The sequence below is a fragment of the Vipera berus genome (assembly GCF_964194415.1).
Source record: "Vipera berus genome assembly, chromosome: 1".
NCBI classification, from domain to species: domain Eukaryota; kingdom Metazoa; phylum Chordata; class Lepidosauria; order Squamata; family Viperidae; genus Vipera; species Vipera berus.
Genome location: NC_138202.1, coordinates 361,925,429 through 361,939,971, shown reverse-complemented (window position 1 = coordinate 361,939,971; position 14,543 = coordinate 361,925,429). Strand labels below are relative to the sequence as shown.

Below are 14,543 nucleotides of genomic sequence, written 5' to 3'. Positions count from 1 at the left end.
TGCCGGGGGGGGGGATTTCCTCCCCCTTAGCCTGGACTGCCCCCCCCAAGTGACTCCACTGCCTACCTTGATGCTACATCGCCTATGACAGGACCCACTTCAGGAGAATCGCAGGAAAAAGGAGGTGCAATCGGGGATCCCCTGCTTCTTGTTGCAGTTCTTGTGGGGTGAGGAGACAAACTGTGTCCTCCAAGGAGTGGGGGGGGGTCACTCCTGCCCCTCCCCCCAGCTGGACCAAAGGCAGCTGGAGCTCTTACAGCACTCCGGGTTTCAGTGGGCAAAACTCTCTGCCGTATTTTAGCACACCTGGGGGGGGGCAATGCCCTCCCAATGGGGGGGATCCATTTCCCAGCCAACCAAGCCAGGGGTGGGGTCCCATCCGGGCCCCTGAAGGGCACCCAGGGTCCAAGCAGGCTGAAGCAAACACCCCCCCTTTGGACTGACCACCGGTGGCCATGAAAAGCGTCTTCCTTTTCACACAACCCCTTTGACTCCTGGTCCTGCAGGGTCTCTGGGATCGATACCCAAGGATGAAGCCCCCCCCCCGCCAGCTCAGCCCAACAGACGCAAAAAAGCACCAGCCAGGTAGAAAAACCAACAAAGGTGTTTGAGAATCTCCATAGACAAAGTTGTTTCTTCTTCGGTCAGCAAGAAGCGGCCGGCACAGTCTGAGCAAGGCTGGGGGGCTCCGGCGGTCACTTGGGGTGGGGTGGGGGGGTCTCAAAGGTGAGCATGCACAGCCCTGGCAAGTGAAGGCAGTGGTGAGTCTGAAGACAGGAAACGTACAGGAGGAGATGCTCTACAGCAGGTTGTCCAAGCCGGCAACTTTAAGACTTCTAGACTTCAATTCCCATAATTCCCCAGGAATCTGGAAGACTTGTGGACTTCCACTCCCATAATTCCCCAGCCATCTGGAAGACTTGTGGACTTCAACTCCCATAATTCCCCAGCCAACTTTAAGACTTGTGGACTTCCACTCCCATAATTCCCCAGCTATCTGGAAGACTTGTGGACTTCAACTCCCATAATTCCCCAGCCATCTGGAAGACTTGTGGACTTTCAACTCCCATAATTCCCCAGTCAACTTTAAGACTTGTGGACTTCCACTCCCATAATTCCACAGCCAACTTTAAGACTTGTGGACTTCCACTCCCATAATTCCCCAGCCATCTGGAAGACTTGTGGACTTCAACTCCCATAATTCCCCAGCCATCTGGAAGACTCGTGGACTTCAACTCCCATAATTCCCCAGTGACCTTTAAGACTTGTGGACTTCCACTCCCATAATTCCACAGCCTTTGAAGACTTGTGGACTTCAACTGTGGACTTCAACTCCCAAAATTCCACAGCCAGCTGTGAGGACCGGGGAATTCTGGGAGTTGAAGTCCACAAGTCTCAAAGCGGCCAAGCTTGGACATCTATGGTCTGCAAGCAAATCTTTGGTCTGGCAGCGTCAGGGAGATTTGGGGGGGGGGGGGCGCCTGCTTCTCCTGTGTCAGAAATGGGGAGGGGGCTTCCTTTGGTCTAGAAAAGAGTCCAGTGCAAATGCGGGGAGCGAGGGGGGGGGCTGTTCAGGGGCGCTCCGTCACGCGCAGCATTTGGTCCGTTTCTTCTTCTCCGTCATGTACAGGTCTCGCTCGTCCCCATGAATCCCTGCAAAAGGAGCAGAGTCGTAGGCTGGCATCCCACAGCCCACCTGCCCCCCCCCTTTGCCCTAGAACAGGGGTCTTCCAACTTGGCCCTCTTATGGCTTGTGGACTTCAGCTCCCAGGCACGTGGGGAGGGGGCTTTTGCTGTCTGTAGACAAGGGCTGGGTTTGAAGCCATCTCACTTCTAGCCAGGTCTGGGCTGCCCAATTGCACATCACCACCAGAGGGCAGCAAAGAGCCACTGAAAAAGTCCCTCTAGGGGTGATAAAACCCTTTTTAACCTTCAGGTCTGGGAGCCCCATTGGCCCTTCATCCGCCCCGCCCCCCCCCCACCATGACAGTTTAACTTAACTCCAATTGGGGGTCTGTTCAACTATCTTGCTAAAATGCTTTGCCCACCCTGTGACTGCTGGTTATCTCAGCTCTGGGGTGGTGGGAGGAAAGAACAGGCTTTGTTTTTTTTAATATTAAGTTTCTAGTCCTTATGAGGATGCCAATGGCCACATGGATAGGTCAAGAGGCCGAGAACGTTTGCAGGATGATTGGGGCTGAGCACCGATTCACAGAGGGGACTGCAAAGCCAGCGGGACAGAATTTCCTGACGGTGAGAGCAATCAAGCGACGGAACAGAAGTTGACTTCAGATGTTGAGGGAGCTTCATCCCTGGAAGCTTTCAAGAAGAGACGGGACTGCCACCTGTCAGAAATGGTATAGGATCTCCTGCTTGGGTGGGGTTAGACTAGATGACCTTATAAGGTCCCTTCCAACTCTTTGTTATTCAGATTCTGAATCTAAATCTGAATCTCAAACCCAAGTATGGTTAGAAAAAAAGGGTGAGATGGGGGTGCAGTTGAAATTCCAGATTATTTATTAAATTTATACGCCACCCGTCTCCCCAATAAAACAACTCCAGGCGGTTTACACAAAGGTTAAAAAAAAGTACCAAATTTATGTGCATGAAGATATAAAAATCACGGGGGAAACTTCCATTGCACCATCATAGCTGCCATCTAAACCTTTTGCTGCCCACAGTCTGTTTATAGCCCCCAACCCGGGACACCCCCCCCCAGGTCTCCGCCAGCCCAGGGCCACTTACGCACAACGTCCCCAATCCGGCGAGCGTTGCTCTTCTCCAGCTCGGCCAGCACACTCCCTTCGAAGGTGAGCGCGGCCAGACGGAAGAAAAACTCCCGCACATTTTCGCCTGGAGGGAAGACGGAGAGGCGTGGCGGGATCAGGACGGGCAGCTCGGCCTTCCCCACCCCTGGCCGGGCAGAGGCAGACCGCCCACCCACCTGCACAGCAGCCGGGGGGGGGGGGGGGAGAGACAGGGAGAGGCCGGGCCTGTGGGCGAGATGGGGGGGGATAGGAGAGAAGGGGAGGGAGAGAGAAAGAGGATGGTGGATAGGTAGATAGACAGACAGGTAGACAGATGTGAGAGAAAGAATAGATGAGAGAGAGAGAGACAGACATAGAGACATGAGAGAGAGGGAGGATAGATAGATAGAGAGAGAGAGAGATAATAGATACATATAGACAGAAAAAATATATACACATACATATACACACAGTATACTCTCTCTCTCTCTCTCTCTCTCTCTCTCTCTCTCCCTCTATCTATCTATCTATCTATCTATCTATCTATCTATCTATCTATCTATCTATCTATCTATATATATATATATATATATATATATATATATATATGTTTGGGGGCCTAGCAAGGTAATCTAAATAGTTAACAAGCATTTAACACATATCTCCCTTGCTTCTCAGCTAACAAAGTGAGATAGAGCTTGTGGCCTAGAGGTTAAAACAACTGCCTAATGTGCAATCAGCCCAGGTTCGAATCTCAGAAGGGTATGGCTGACTGATGAAAACAAATAAGTTTGAAATGCATATCAGTCTCCCTTTAATTCTTTGTTAGCAATCTAAAATTTACACAAATATGAGCTGTCACTGTTGTGACTACTGCCTGTGGATGGCCTTCGGTTAGGCCGATACACACACACACACACACACACACACACACACACACACACACACACAGAGAGAGAGAGAGAGAGAGAGAGAGAGAGAGAGAGAGAGAGAGAGAGAGAGAGAGAGAGAGATAAATAGATAAGATAGATAGACAGGCAGATAGACAGACATGATAGGTGGATAGCTAGACAGGTAAGTATGCAGGAATGTGAGAGAGGTGGGGAGGGAGGGAGGGAGGGAGAGAGATATGATAGCAGGACTGGCAAAAGGGATTCGCACCCAGGATAATGTTGGGCCCATCCCTGCCAGCCCCCAGAGGGGCAGAGGGGGCCCCAAGCAATGCAGACACAGATGTGGGAAGCAGGTGTGGCTTACCTGTGAGTGAGGAGACGGCCCAGTATTCAGCCTTCATCTCCTTCGCCACCTTCCGGGCGTCCCGCTCTACAAGGTTGTACTGTGCGGGTGTCTATGGAGAAAAAGGATGGCTCAGGGGGGCAGCAGGGGGCACCCGGTGGGGAGGGGGTGTGAAACATGGGAGCAGATCACACAGGTAACCAACACTTGGGTCAGGGCTGGGCAAGGATGGCAATTTGACCACCTGTGGACTTCAACTCCCAGAATTCCTGGCAATTTGATGACCTGTGGATTTCAAGTCCCAGAATTCCTGGCAATTTGATGACCTGTGGACTTCAACTCCCAGAATTCCTGGCAATTTGATGACCTGTGGATTTCAAGTCCCAGAATTTCTGGCAATTTGATGACCTGTGGACTTCAACTCCCAGAATTCCTGGCAATTTGATGACCTGTGGACTTCAACTCCCAGAATTCCTGGCAAATTCGACGACCTGTGGACTTCAAGTCCCAGAATTCCTGGCAATTTGATGACCTGTGGACTTCAACTCCCAGAATTCCTGGCAAATTCGACGACCTGTGGACTTCAAGTCCCAGAATTCCTGAGCCAGCCACTTGAAGTCTACAGGTCGTCAAGTTACCATCGTGGCCCACCCCTGACCTGGTCCTGCTGCAGTGCCCGTCCTCTTGGGGGCTTTGGTGCCCTCCACCCATGTGGACCTCACTTCCCAGAATTCCTGTCTGGCCGGAAGACACATGTGGAAAATCCCTAGATCAGGAAATGCTGGTCCTGTAAAGCAACCTAAATAAGTGTCACAAAATTGCATGTCTGTTCTTCGACACCCCTCGAATTAACGTATTTATCTCTATCCCCTTCCTTTATGGTGTTTTACAGTAACTCAAAGCAGCAAACCTATCTGATTCCCCTCCTATTTTATCCAAAACAACAACCCTGCAAGGTGGGCTGGACTGAGAGAGGTACTGGCCCAAAGTCTCCCATCTTAGGCAGGACTCAAATTCACGGTCGTAATCTGAAGCGAAGGGTCGTCCAGTCCGGAGGCCGCCTGGGCGTCTCCTGCCCTTCTGCCCCCCCTCCCCTCCTGCCCCCCCCCACTCACGCTGAGGTCCTTCTTGGTGCCCACCAGGAAGAGCAGGACGCTGGACGGGTCGTTCTCCTTCAGGGCATCGACCAGCCACTGCCTGGGAAGTGAGGGGGCAAAGTCACCCCAAAGTCTCCCCGGCTCCCCCCCCATTTCTCTGAGTTGGAAGCTGCTGCGCTGCCTTCCCAAATGGGCAGTTTGGGAGTTGGGGGGGTGCTTCTCCATCCTGCAAGACCCCAGCAGGTCGGGTCCCCAAAGACCCCTGGAGAGGCTGGATGAAGAGAGACTGGGAGTCTTCCCCTCCCCCAAAGGAAGGTTCCCTGGGGGCTTCGGCTGAGTGCCGGGGAAAGAGGGAGGGAGGGAGGGAGGAAAGATGAGGAAGGGAAGGGAAGGGAAGGGAAGGGAAGGGAAGGGAAGGGAAGGGAAGGGAAGGGAGGAAGGAAGGGAGGGAGGGAGGGAGGGAGGGAGGGAGGAAGGAAGGAAGGAAGGAAGGAAGGAAGGAAGGAAGGAAGGAAGGAAGGAAGGAAGGAAGGAAGGAAGATGAGGAAGGAAGGAAGGAAGGAAGGAAGGAAGGAAGGAAGGAAGGAAGGAAGGAAGGAAGATGAGGAAGGAAGGAAGGAAGGAAGGAAGATGAGGAAGGAAGGAAGGAAGGAAGGAAGATGAGGAAGGAAGGAAGGAAGGAAGAAAGATGAGAAAGGAAGGGAGGAAGGAAGGAAGGGAGGAAGGAAGAAAGATGAGAAAGGAAAGGAAAGAAAGAAGGGAGGGAGGGAAGGAAAGAAGGAAGATGAGAAAGGAAAGGGAAGGAAGGAAGGAAGGAAGGAAGGAAGGAAGGAAGGAAGGAAGGAAGAAAGATGAGAAAGGAAGGAAGGAAAAAGGGAGGGAAGAAGGAAGAAAGATGAGAAAGGAAGGGAGGAAGGAAAGAAAGAAGGGAAGGAGGTAGGGAAGGAAGGAAGATGAGAAAGGAAAGGGAAGGGAGGAAGGGAGGAAGGAAGGGAGGAAGGAAAGAAAAAAAGGAAGGGAGGAGGGAGGGAGAAAGGAAGGAAGGAAAAAGGGAGGAGGGCGAACCCCCTCAGACCCTCTTGTAACTCACAGGGTTGGGGGGGCTCCTGCTCACCTGGTGTGGTCCAGCGATGCCACGTCATTCAAATCAAAGACGATAATGATGGCTGCAAACAGAGGTTTTTTTTGGGGGGGACACAGAACAGGAGGCTCAGCGCCCTGAGAGGAGGGGGCCCCCATCCAGACCCTCCCCTTTTTTCTCCTGCTCTGCAAATCCCGGGAGAGGCAGAAAAAGGCTGGTGCATATCAAACCCCCCCCTGGGTGTTGGGGGGAGTCAGAACAGGCCCCCCCAAGGAATTAGCCTTCCCCCCCTCTACACCGTGGCAAGGGGCTCCAATCTCCCCCTTCCCCACCCAGGAAGGACACTTGATCCTGGGGGGCACAAGACCTTTCCTACAGAGATCCCCTCCCCAAGAGAGCCCCCCCTTCAAGACCCAAGGGCAACTGCAGTCCGGCAGGCTCTTCTGGGGAGGGGGGCTTCAGGCCTCCCCTGTGCTAAGCGCAACATGTCGTTAAGTGAGCTTCAGCCCTGTTTTACGACCGTCCTTGCCGGAGTTGTTCAGCGAACCGCCACAGTCATTAAGTTAGTGGCACGGTTGTTCAATGAAACGGTTTCCATCTTGGAAACCAGAGAAAAGACCAGAAGGGAGGCCCAGGCTGGCCTGGGAGGGCGGACCCCTCCCCAAAGCCCCCCCGTCCTGCACCCTCACCTTGTGCTCCCCGATAGTAAGTGGAGGCGATGCACTTGAAGCGCTCCTGGCCAGCCGTGTCCCACCTGACAAGGAGCAAGCACAGCCAGTCGGAGGGTGGCTAAAACAGGGAGGGGGGGGGCGTAGGGGACGAGGCCGGGGTGGGGGTCTGGAGTGGGCGAGGCCACGTGGGATACTCACAGCTGGAGGCTGAAGGGGACCCCCAGAACCTCGAACCGCTCCATCTCAAAGTCCACCCCGATGGTGGCCTTGTAATTCTTGTCAAAGGTGTCTTTGCAAAATCTGGAGGTGAAGAAAGGAGGTGGAATTCGAAACAGGGACCCGCGTGAGGAAAGTCGCCCTCCTAGCCTCTGCAAGCTGGAAAGGGAGCAGGCTGCAGCTAGAAGGGCTCCCCCCGAGGTCATCTAGTCCAACCCCCTGCTCAGGGCGGATGATAGTACCGTCGCTGGTTGTGTGGCCAGCTTGTGCCTCTCTAACAGCCCACTTGCAGCCGGAGGAATCCTCAAGGGCAGGGGTCTCCAAATGTGGCCACTCTAGGATTTCCAGACTTCAACTCCCAGAATTCCTCATGCTGGCTGAGGAATTCTGGGAGTTGAAGTCCACAAGCGCCCAAGTTTGAAGGCTGGTACTCAGGGGTCTCATTCAATTGAAAACCGGACCCCCACCCACCCAACCCTGCGCCACGACAGATTTTTTCATTGGCTCACCCCAAACTCTTGGGGGATGGAAGCCCCCACGTCCTCCCCCCCACGTCATCATCATCATCCTTACCGATTGATCAAGCATGTTTTCCCCACCGACAGGTCCCCCACCACGATGATCTTGGAGATTTTAAACCTGGCAGGAAGAAAAAGGGATGAAGCAGGTGGAAACAGGCCCTACCTGGATAATCCAGAGAGTTGAGATTTAGAAAGAAGTTGAGATGGGAGAAAGATTTTGATGAGCAAGGAGAGAGAGAGAGAGAGAGAGAGAGAGAGAGAGAGAGAGAGAGAGAGAGAGAGAGAAGAAAGAAAGAAAGAAAGAAAGAAAGAAAGAAAGAAAGAAAGAAAGAAAGAAAGAAAGAAAGAAAGAAAGAAAGAAAGAAAGAAAGAAAGAAAGAAAGACGGGAGGGAGGGACAGGGAGAGAGAGAGAGAGAAAGAAAGGAAGAAAGAAAGAAAGGAAGGAGGAAGGAAGGAGGGAGGGAGAGAGAGAAAGAAAGGAAGAAAGAAAGATGGGAGGAAGGAAGGAGAGAGAGAGAGAGAAAGAAAGAAAGAAAGAAAGAAAGAAAGAAAGAAAGAAAGAAAGAAAGAAAGAAAGAAAGAAAGAAAAAGAAAGAAAGAAAGAAAGAAAGAAAGAAAGAAAGAAAGAAAGAAAGAAAGAAAGAAAGAAAGAAAGAAAGAAAGAAAGGCGGGAGGAAGGAAGGAAGGAAAGAAGGAGAGAGAGAAAGAAAGAAAGAAAGAAAGAAAGAAAGAAAGAAAGAAAGAAAGAAAGAAAGAAAGAAAGAAAGAAAGAAAGAAAGAAAGAAAGAAAGAAAGAAAGAAAGAAAGAAAGAAAGACGGGAGGAAGGAAGGAAGGAGAGAGAGCGAGAGAGAGAGAGAGAGAAAGAAAGAAAGGAAGAAAGGAGGGAAGGAAGTGTTAGATGTTTTGTGCCAGCCATTGGCAGTTCCCCAAAAAAGGTCATCAGATGGGAGCAAAGAGGCTTCTTTGCTCCCACTGGTGGGTCAGGGGTCCCCGGCCCCTGCAGCCCCATTGGAGAGAGTTTTATGGTAAGGGAGGGGCTGAGACCCCCCATAAATACCTCTGCACGAGGGGCTGCTCTTTGTCCTAGTCTACTTCTAGTCTAGTCCAGCTATGCTATGCTTGCTTGCTCTTTGTTCTCTCTTCTGCTAGCTTGCAATCCAGGCATGGAGGCCTCCATGCCAGGGAACTTCTTCTATTTACTTTATCCTTAAATAAAGCTTTGAATGATCGCATTCCTGCGTGATGCCTTTTACTTGGAAGCACCTTAAGGAACATCGACCTCATGAGACCATCTCACAGGAAGGAAGGAGGGAGGGAGGGAGGGAGGGAGGAAGGAAGGAAACCCGAGCCTCAGAGCCTCCAGACCCAGGGAATCCCACCCCCCAACTGGTTTATGTCCAGAAATGCAACTTAGCAAATGCAGCTGGGGGGCAGGGCAGCAGAGGCCAGTTGGGGGTCCAGCCTGGTCAGGGCCAATCCTGGCTGCCGCCCCCTGGCCTGGAGCAGGGGGGGGAGAGAACTGCCCACTCCTCCCAGCAGGCCCCTTTCAAGCAAAGGAAACCTGAGCGGGGGGGGGGGCGAGGGGGGGGGCTGGAAGGGTCCTGCCTTGCCCTCCCCCCCAGCTGCATTCCTGCACTATACAACCCCCCCCACCGCCCCTGGACCTCCAATCAAGGGGGTCTTGGGGAGTGAGAAGAGGAAGCAGCTCACGGCCCCCCTCAAAGCGAAGCAGCCCCCCCAAAGCGAAGCAGCCCCCTTCAAAGTGAACCAGCCCAGCCTGCAACCTCCCCTCCTGTTTTTTTAAGCTCTGCAGCAGCCCCTCCCCCCCCAGCCTTCCTCCCCCTTTCTCCTTCCAAGTGGGGGGGGCGCCTAGCGGTACTTACCCCACGGTGCCCGTCCGTTGAGCCTGGCACGTGCCCACCACTTTGGGATGGAAGGAGGCCCTGCTGTGGAGAGCGGCCTCTTTGGTGAAACACTGGAAGGCAGAGGGGCAATCAGCCCAGGGCCTCTGCCCATGAACAGAGCGCCTGGCCCCAGAGAAGGCAGCGTCCCAGGGAGGGAGGGGGGCCAGAGCAGACCCTTCAACGGCCTTTTCTACTCTGAGCAATTCAGCTAACCCACACAGGCGAGAACGGCCGTGCACCCCAAGATTTGGCACCGGCGGATCACAGGGGCGCATGCAGGGTCCCCCAGCCCTGAGCCCCCCCCAAATTCAGTGCCGCACATCTTACTTGGGGCAGCTCACCAATGACCCGGTCCCTCCGCACGGGGGCCAGGATGTTCATTGCTGGGGTCCCAGATGGAGGGGTCTCCGCAGATCTCCGAGGGTCTCACCTGGGAACACAGAAATGGGGGGCACTGACGAGCTAAACCGGCGGTGTCCAGCCTTGACAACTTGTAAGACTCGTGGACTTCAAAGTCCCAGAATTCCCCAGCCACTTTAAGACTCGCGGACTTCAAGTCCCAGAATTCCCCAGCCACTTTAAGACTCGCGGACTTCAAGTCCCAGAATTCCCCAGCCACTTTAAGACTCGCGGACTTCAAGTCCCAGAATTCCCCAGCCACTTTAAGACTCGCGGACTTCCAGAATTCCCCAGCCACTTTAAGACTCGCGGACTTCAAGTCCCAGAATTCCCCAGCCACTTTAAGACTCGCAGACTTCAAGTCCCAGAATTCCCAGCCAGCAGTTTGGTTTTCCTTCATCTACACAGTCACCCACTGGCCCCTCCTCCAGAGAAAGATCTTCTGTGAGGATCCTACATGGTAGAAAATGGGGGTGGGGGGCAGAGACAGACAGCCCCCTTCCCCAGAGTGGCTGCGAAATCTTAACAACTGCACTGATTCACTTAACAAGCATGGGAAGGTAGGTTGTAAAACGGGGCAAAACTCAGCTAACAAACGTCTCACTTAACAACACTAATTTTGGGCTCCGTTGTGCTTGTAAGGACTACCCAGTGGCGTAGCGTGGGGGGTGCAGGGGGGGCCGGCCGCACCGGGCGCAACATCTGGGGGGGGGCGCACTCGACGGCGCCGGGATCCGGCAGGGCGGAGGCACCGGAGCCCCAGCCGGGAAGGGCCTGACGCCCCACGGCGCGCCACACACACACAAACACACAACCACACAGCGTGACTCCTCCTTCGGGCCGCTCCGCCTTCGCTCCGGCGCTGGACGGAAGCCTTCTCTCCCTCCTCCCCCCCCCGCAAAGGAGAAGGCGGCTCCTGAGCGTGCACAGAGCGCGGCCCTCCTGCAAGCCCGGGGCTCCGCTGCGGAGGCTCTCCCAAGGCGCTCCCGGGGTTGCCAAAGGCGGGGGGGGGGCGCGGCGGGGCTTGAAAGAGGGTGGATTTCCCGCGGGGGGAGGATCGCTGCAGCGTCTCTCCGGAACGAAAGCTGCGTCAGCAGGTTGCCGATCCAACCGTGCATGCAGACTTTGGGGGCGAGAGGACGTGGTCGGGTGCGTGTGCGTGTGCGTGTGTGTTTGTGGGCGCGCCCGTGCTGTCTCTGTTCTGCAAAAGGCGCTTTTTAAAAAAAAAATAAAAAAAAATAAATCCTGTCCTGCTGGAATGCAGAAAAGCAGCCCTCGCCCCCCCCCATTAAAAGCTTGAACTCTTCTGCCTTCAATCTCAGTTTCTGGAGCGCGAACCGGATTAAAAGACAAGGATGCGTTCGATTGGCTCAAGAGTGTGTGAATTTGACCGGACCCGGTGCGGGGAAAACGAGCGCTCAGATGCCGCCTTCCCCAAATTGGCCATAAACTGGGATTCGTTTCATGTCATTCAACCGGGGCTTCGTGAACGTCACAGAAACACACATTAACTGTGTCAAAACATTTCTCTCTCCAAACTCCCAAGCTACAGACTTTCCCTTTTATTTAAAGGGGGTTTGTTTTTTTTTTAAAAAAAAACTGTTTTATTTAATAAACAGCGGTTTATTTAAAGACCACATTCACACAGCACCCTAATGGCAAACCAAACGTATCATTGGGGTGACATGACAGCAAAGAATGGTGTGTGTGTGTGTGTGTGAACTTATACATCCAAAGCACCAGAAGGCAGGACAAGAAACAATAGATGGAAACTAATCAAGGAGAGAAACATCCTGGAATTAAGGAGAAACTTCCTGACAGTGAGAACAATTAATTAACCAGTGGAACAGCTTGCCACCAGAAATCGTGGCTGCTCCATCACTGGAAGTTTTTAAGAGGAGACTACTCAAATTGTATAGGGTCTCCTGCTTGAGCAGGGGGTTGGACTAGAAGACCTCCAAGGTCCCTTCCAACTCTCTTATTGTTATGGATGTGGATAAAGGTACAAAGAGAAGGAATGATAGTACCTCACTCGGAAACTCAGTTAAAGTTCCCAACTTTCTCCCTTCTGTCTGCTCCTAAGTCTTCGGCACCCAGCCTGGTCCGCTGACTTTGAATGACTGAAACTTTTGCTGGCAGGATGCTAAACCAACAGGTAAAGCTCAATTCCCTTACGCCAGACTGACTGGCAGTCAGGTAACAACTGCAGCCGCCGCACCTGCGGCTGCTTGCTGCTGCTGCTCCTCCTCCTCCTCCTGCTGTATTGACTCTCTGCGGCCACTCGGTTCCCCCTGCAGGAGGCGATCGGGACCGCCCCCCCCCCCCCCCCCCCGACACACGTCGCCAGCAGCGAGAGTTTCCAGCCAGGCCGGCGAATCTTTGGGGTGAGGTGCCAAAGAGAAGGAGGCGGCTTGGCTTGGATAAGCAGCGTCTGGGCAGAAAATAGGTCGGGCGCCGCAGCAAGTATGAATTCCTGGGGTTCAGCCTAAGCAGGCAAAGCTGCAGGGTGGGTTGGTTGGCTTTTCCGGCTTTGGAATAACCTTGGGAAGCTGAGGCATTGTAAGTTGGAAGTCATTGTTTGTCGCCTAACATGTTGGGTCAACCCCACGCCACATGCTAAGCCATAAACCGTGGTTGGTATCCAGGGTTTAGGACAAGATGGCGAAAACTAGCCAATTGTGGGATCATAAATCTTGATGAAGCCCATCATCGCTCCATGTGATGTATGCACTCAATCTACAAGCGTAGTCCAAGCCTATTCACATCTGTTGTAAGGTCATTCTCTCGTGGGGTTTATCCTGACGTCCACTAAGAGTGGAACAAACATGCCCCATTAACCATTTTCAACGCCATGTCCTCTCTTTGTCTCATCCTAAATCACAGCTGAGGCACCTTAAAGTTGCCTTGTTTCAGTTTTAAACTAGCATTTTCCCTCTTCTCCAGAGACCCTTTTTCGCCTTGAACCTAACTCAGAGGTAGGCAACCTTGGCTCTTTTATGACTCATGGACTTCAACTCCCAGAATTCCTGAGCTAGTGGAAGAGACTCGAGTGCTAAAATCCACAGGTTAGGGGGCGCAAATTACTTGCCTTGCCCCGGGTGCTGACAACCCACGCTACGCCACTGGGACTACCTGAGCAAAAAAGCCGGAAGGGACCTTGGAGGTCCTCTAGTCCAACCCCCTGTTCGGGCAGGAAACCACACCATTCCAGACAAAGCTTAAAAACCTCCCGGGACGGAGCAGCCACAACTTCTGCAGGCAGGTCGTTCCACCGGTTCCCAGGGACCAAACGGGACTTTCAGAGTTTGAAAAGCAGATGAAGTCACCACGAAAGGCCTTCGCTGCTTCGCTTCTCCTGCTTTGCGCAGCGGTTCTTCTTCCGAGCCCACAAAGGGGGCGCGGGGGGGGGGTCCACGCAGGCTGCAAGAGGACGCCGGATCGGGACGGCCAGCCGCCTTGCCCGTGGGCGGAGACACCCGTGGGCGCAGCCCGAATCTCGCCCGGGGCAGCCAAAAGTTCCTGGCGGGCGGCGGGCCAGGGAGGGAGGGAGGGAGGGGGGGCCCCGAGCAGCTCCCGGTCTCCCCCCCCACCTCCCGCCCACGGAGCTTCCACGCCCCGGGACGTCCCCGAGTCCCGCCAGGGGTCGGCAACCTCGGCTCTTTTATGACTCGTGGACTTCAACTCCCAGAATTCCTGAGCCAGCTATGCTGGCTCAGGAATTCTGGGAGTTGAAGTCCACGAGTCATAAAAGAGCCGAGGTTGCCGACCCCTGGACTAGCCAGCTGGCCCAGACGGGGGGGGGGCTCTGCCGGGACTCCTGCCCGAGGGGGCGGGCGAGGAAGCCTGCCCGGGGCACCGACCGTCCCGGGAGGGGCTTGGCCGGGGTCCCGCTGGCCCAGGCGGGCGAAGGCGAGGAAGAGGCGGGCGGGGGTCGTCTTCCATCCCCGGAAATTCCAGCAGACGCCCCCCTCTCTTCCCAGCCCCCCCCCCGCCGGCTCCTTCTCCGAACAAAGAGGGCCGGGCAATCCCGCTGGCCGGCGCCGGGGTGGCGCTTTGCACCGCCTCAGGGGCCCCCTCGCCGTCGTGGGTGGTCCGGGTCGCGCGGGGGGGGGGCAGGGTCCCGCGTGGGAGGGGGCGGCGGCGACTCAGCGCCGGGAAGTCCGCAGGGAGGAAGGCGGGGGTCCCTCCCGGCCGAGCCCCCCCCCCGTCCTCCCGGCGCCCCCCTACCTTCTCCCGGCGGCGCGCAGACAGGCGAGGCGGCCGCCAGCGGCATCTGCTCCGGAGTGACTCACGGGCTGGCCCGGGCGGCGGGGCGGGCAGAGCCCCCCACGGCGCAGGCAGACCCGGGGGGAGGAGGAGGAGGCGCCCCGCGTGGGAGCCCGCCCAGGCCGGCTGGAAGCGCCCCCGAGGCCGAAGTGGTGGGGGGGGCTGCCCTCTGCACGCGCTCAGAAGCCGCCTCGCTTGGCCCTCTTGCGGACCTCTCTCTAAGAATGCCAGTCTGAAATAGCCCTGGCACCATCGGTTCATCCTGAGAAGTGCCCACTTTGGTAGGATTGATGGATTGGGCGGTTGATTTATTCCATTTCCTGCCATCCGCCTGGTCTCAACTCTTCACTGTCCCATTAATACCTCTTTCCAGCATGATCCGCCCTTTGCCTGGTCTTCTAAG

At 54.8% G+C, this 14,543-nt stretch overlaps 1 protein-coding gene across 1 annotated transcript; it reads right to left on the bottom strand.

The window, feature by feature from the left end:
• Positions 1-1,469: 1,469 nt before the first annotated feature.
• On the bottom strand, positions 1,470-13,074 carry RAB34 (RAB34, member RAS oncogene family). Its single transcript, XM_081319583.1, has 11 exons — positions 13,007-13,074; positions 9,803-9,905; positions 9,455-9,546; positions 7,622-7,687; positions 7,031-7,132; positions 6,851-6,915; positions 6,195-6,246; positions 5,099-5,180; positions 4,005-4,095; positions 2,746-2,853; positions 1,470-1,653 (listed from the first exon to the last, which is right to left on the bottom strand). Exons 2-11 carry the CDS (start codon positions 9,854-9,856, stop codon positions 1,586-1,588), a joined length of 780 nt encoding a protein of 259 aa, XP_081175709.1. The 5' UTR covers positions 9,857-9,905; positions 13,007-13,074; the 3' UTR covers positions 1,470-1,585.
• Between the last annotated feature and the right edge of the window lie 1,469 nt (positions 13,075-14,543).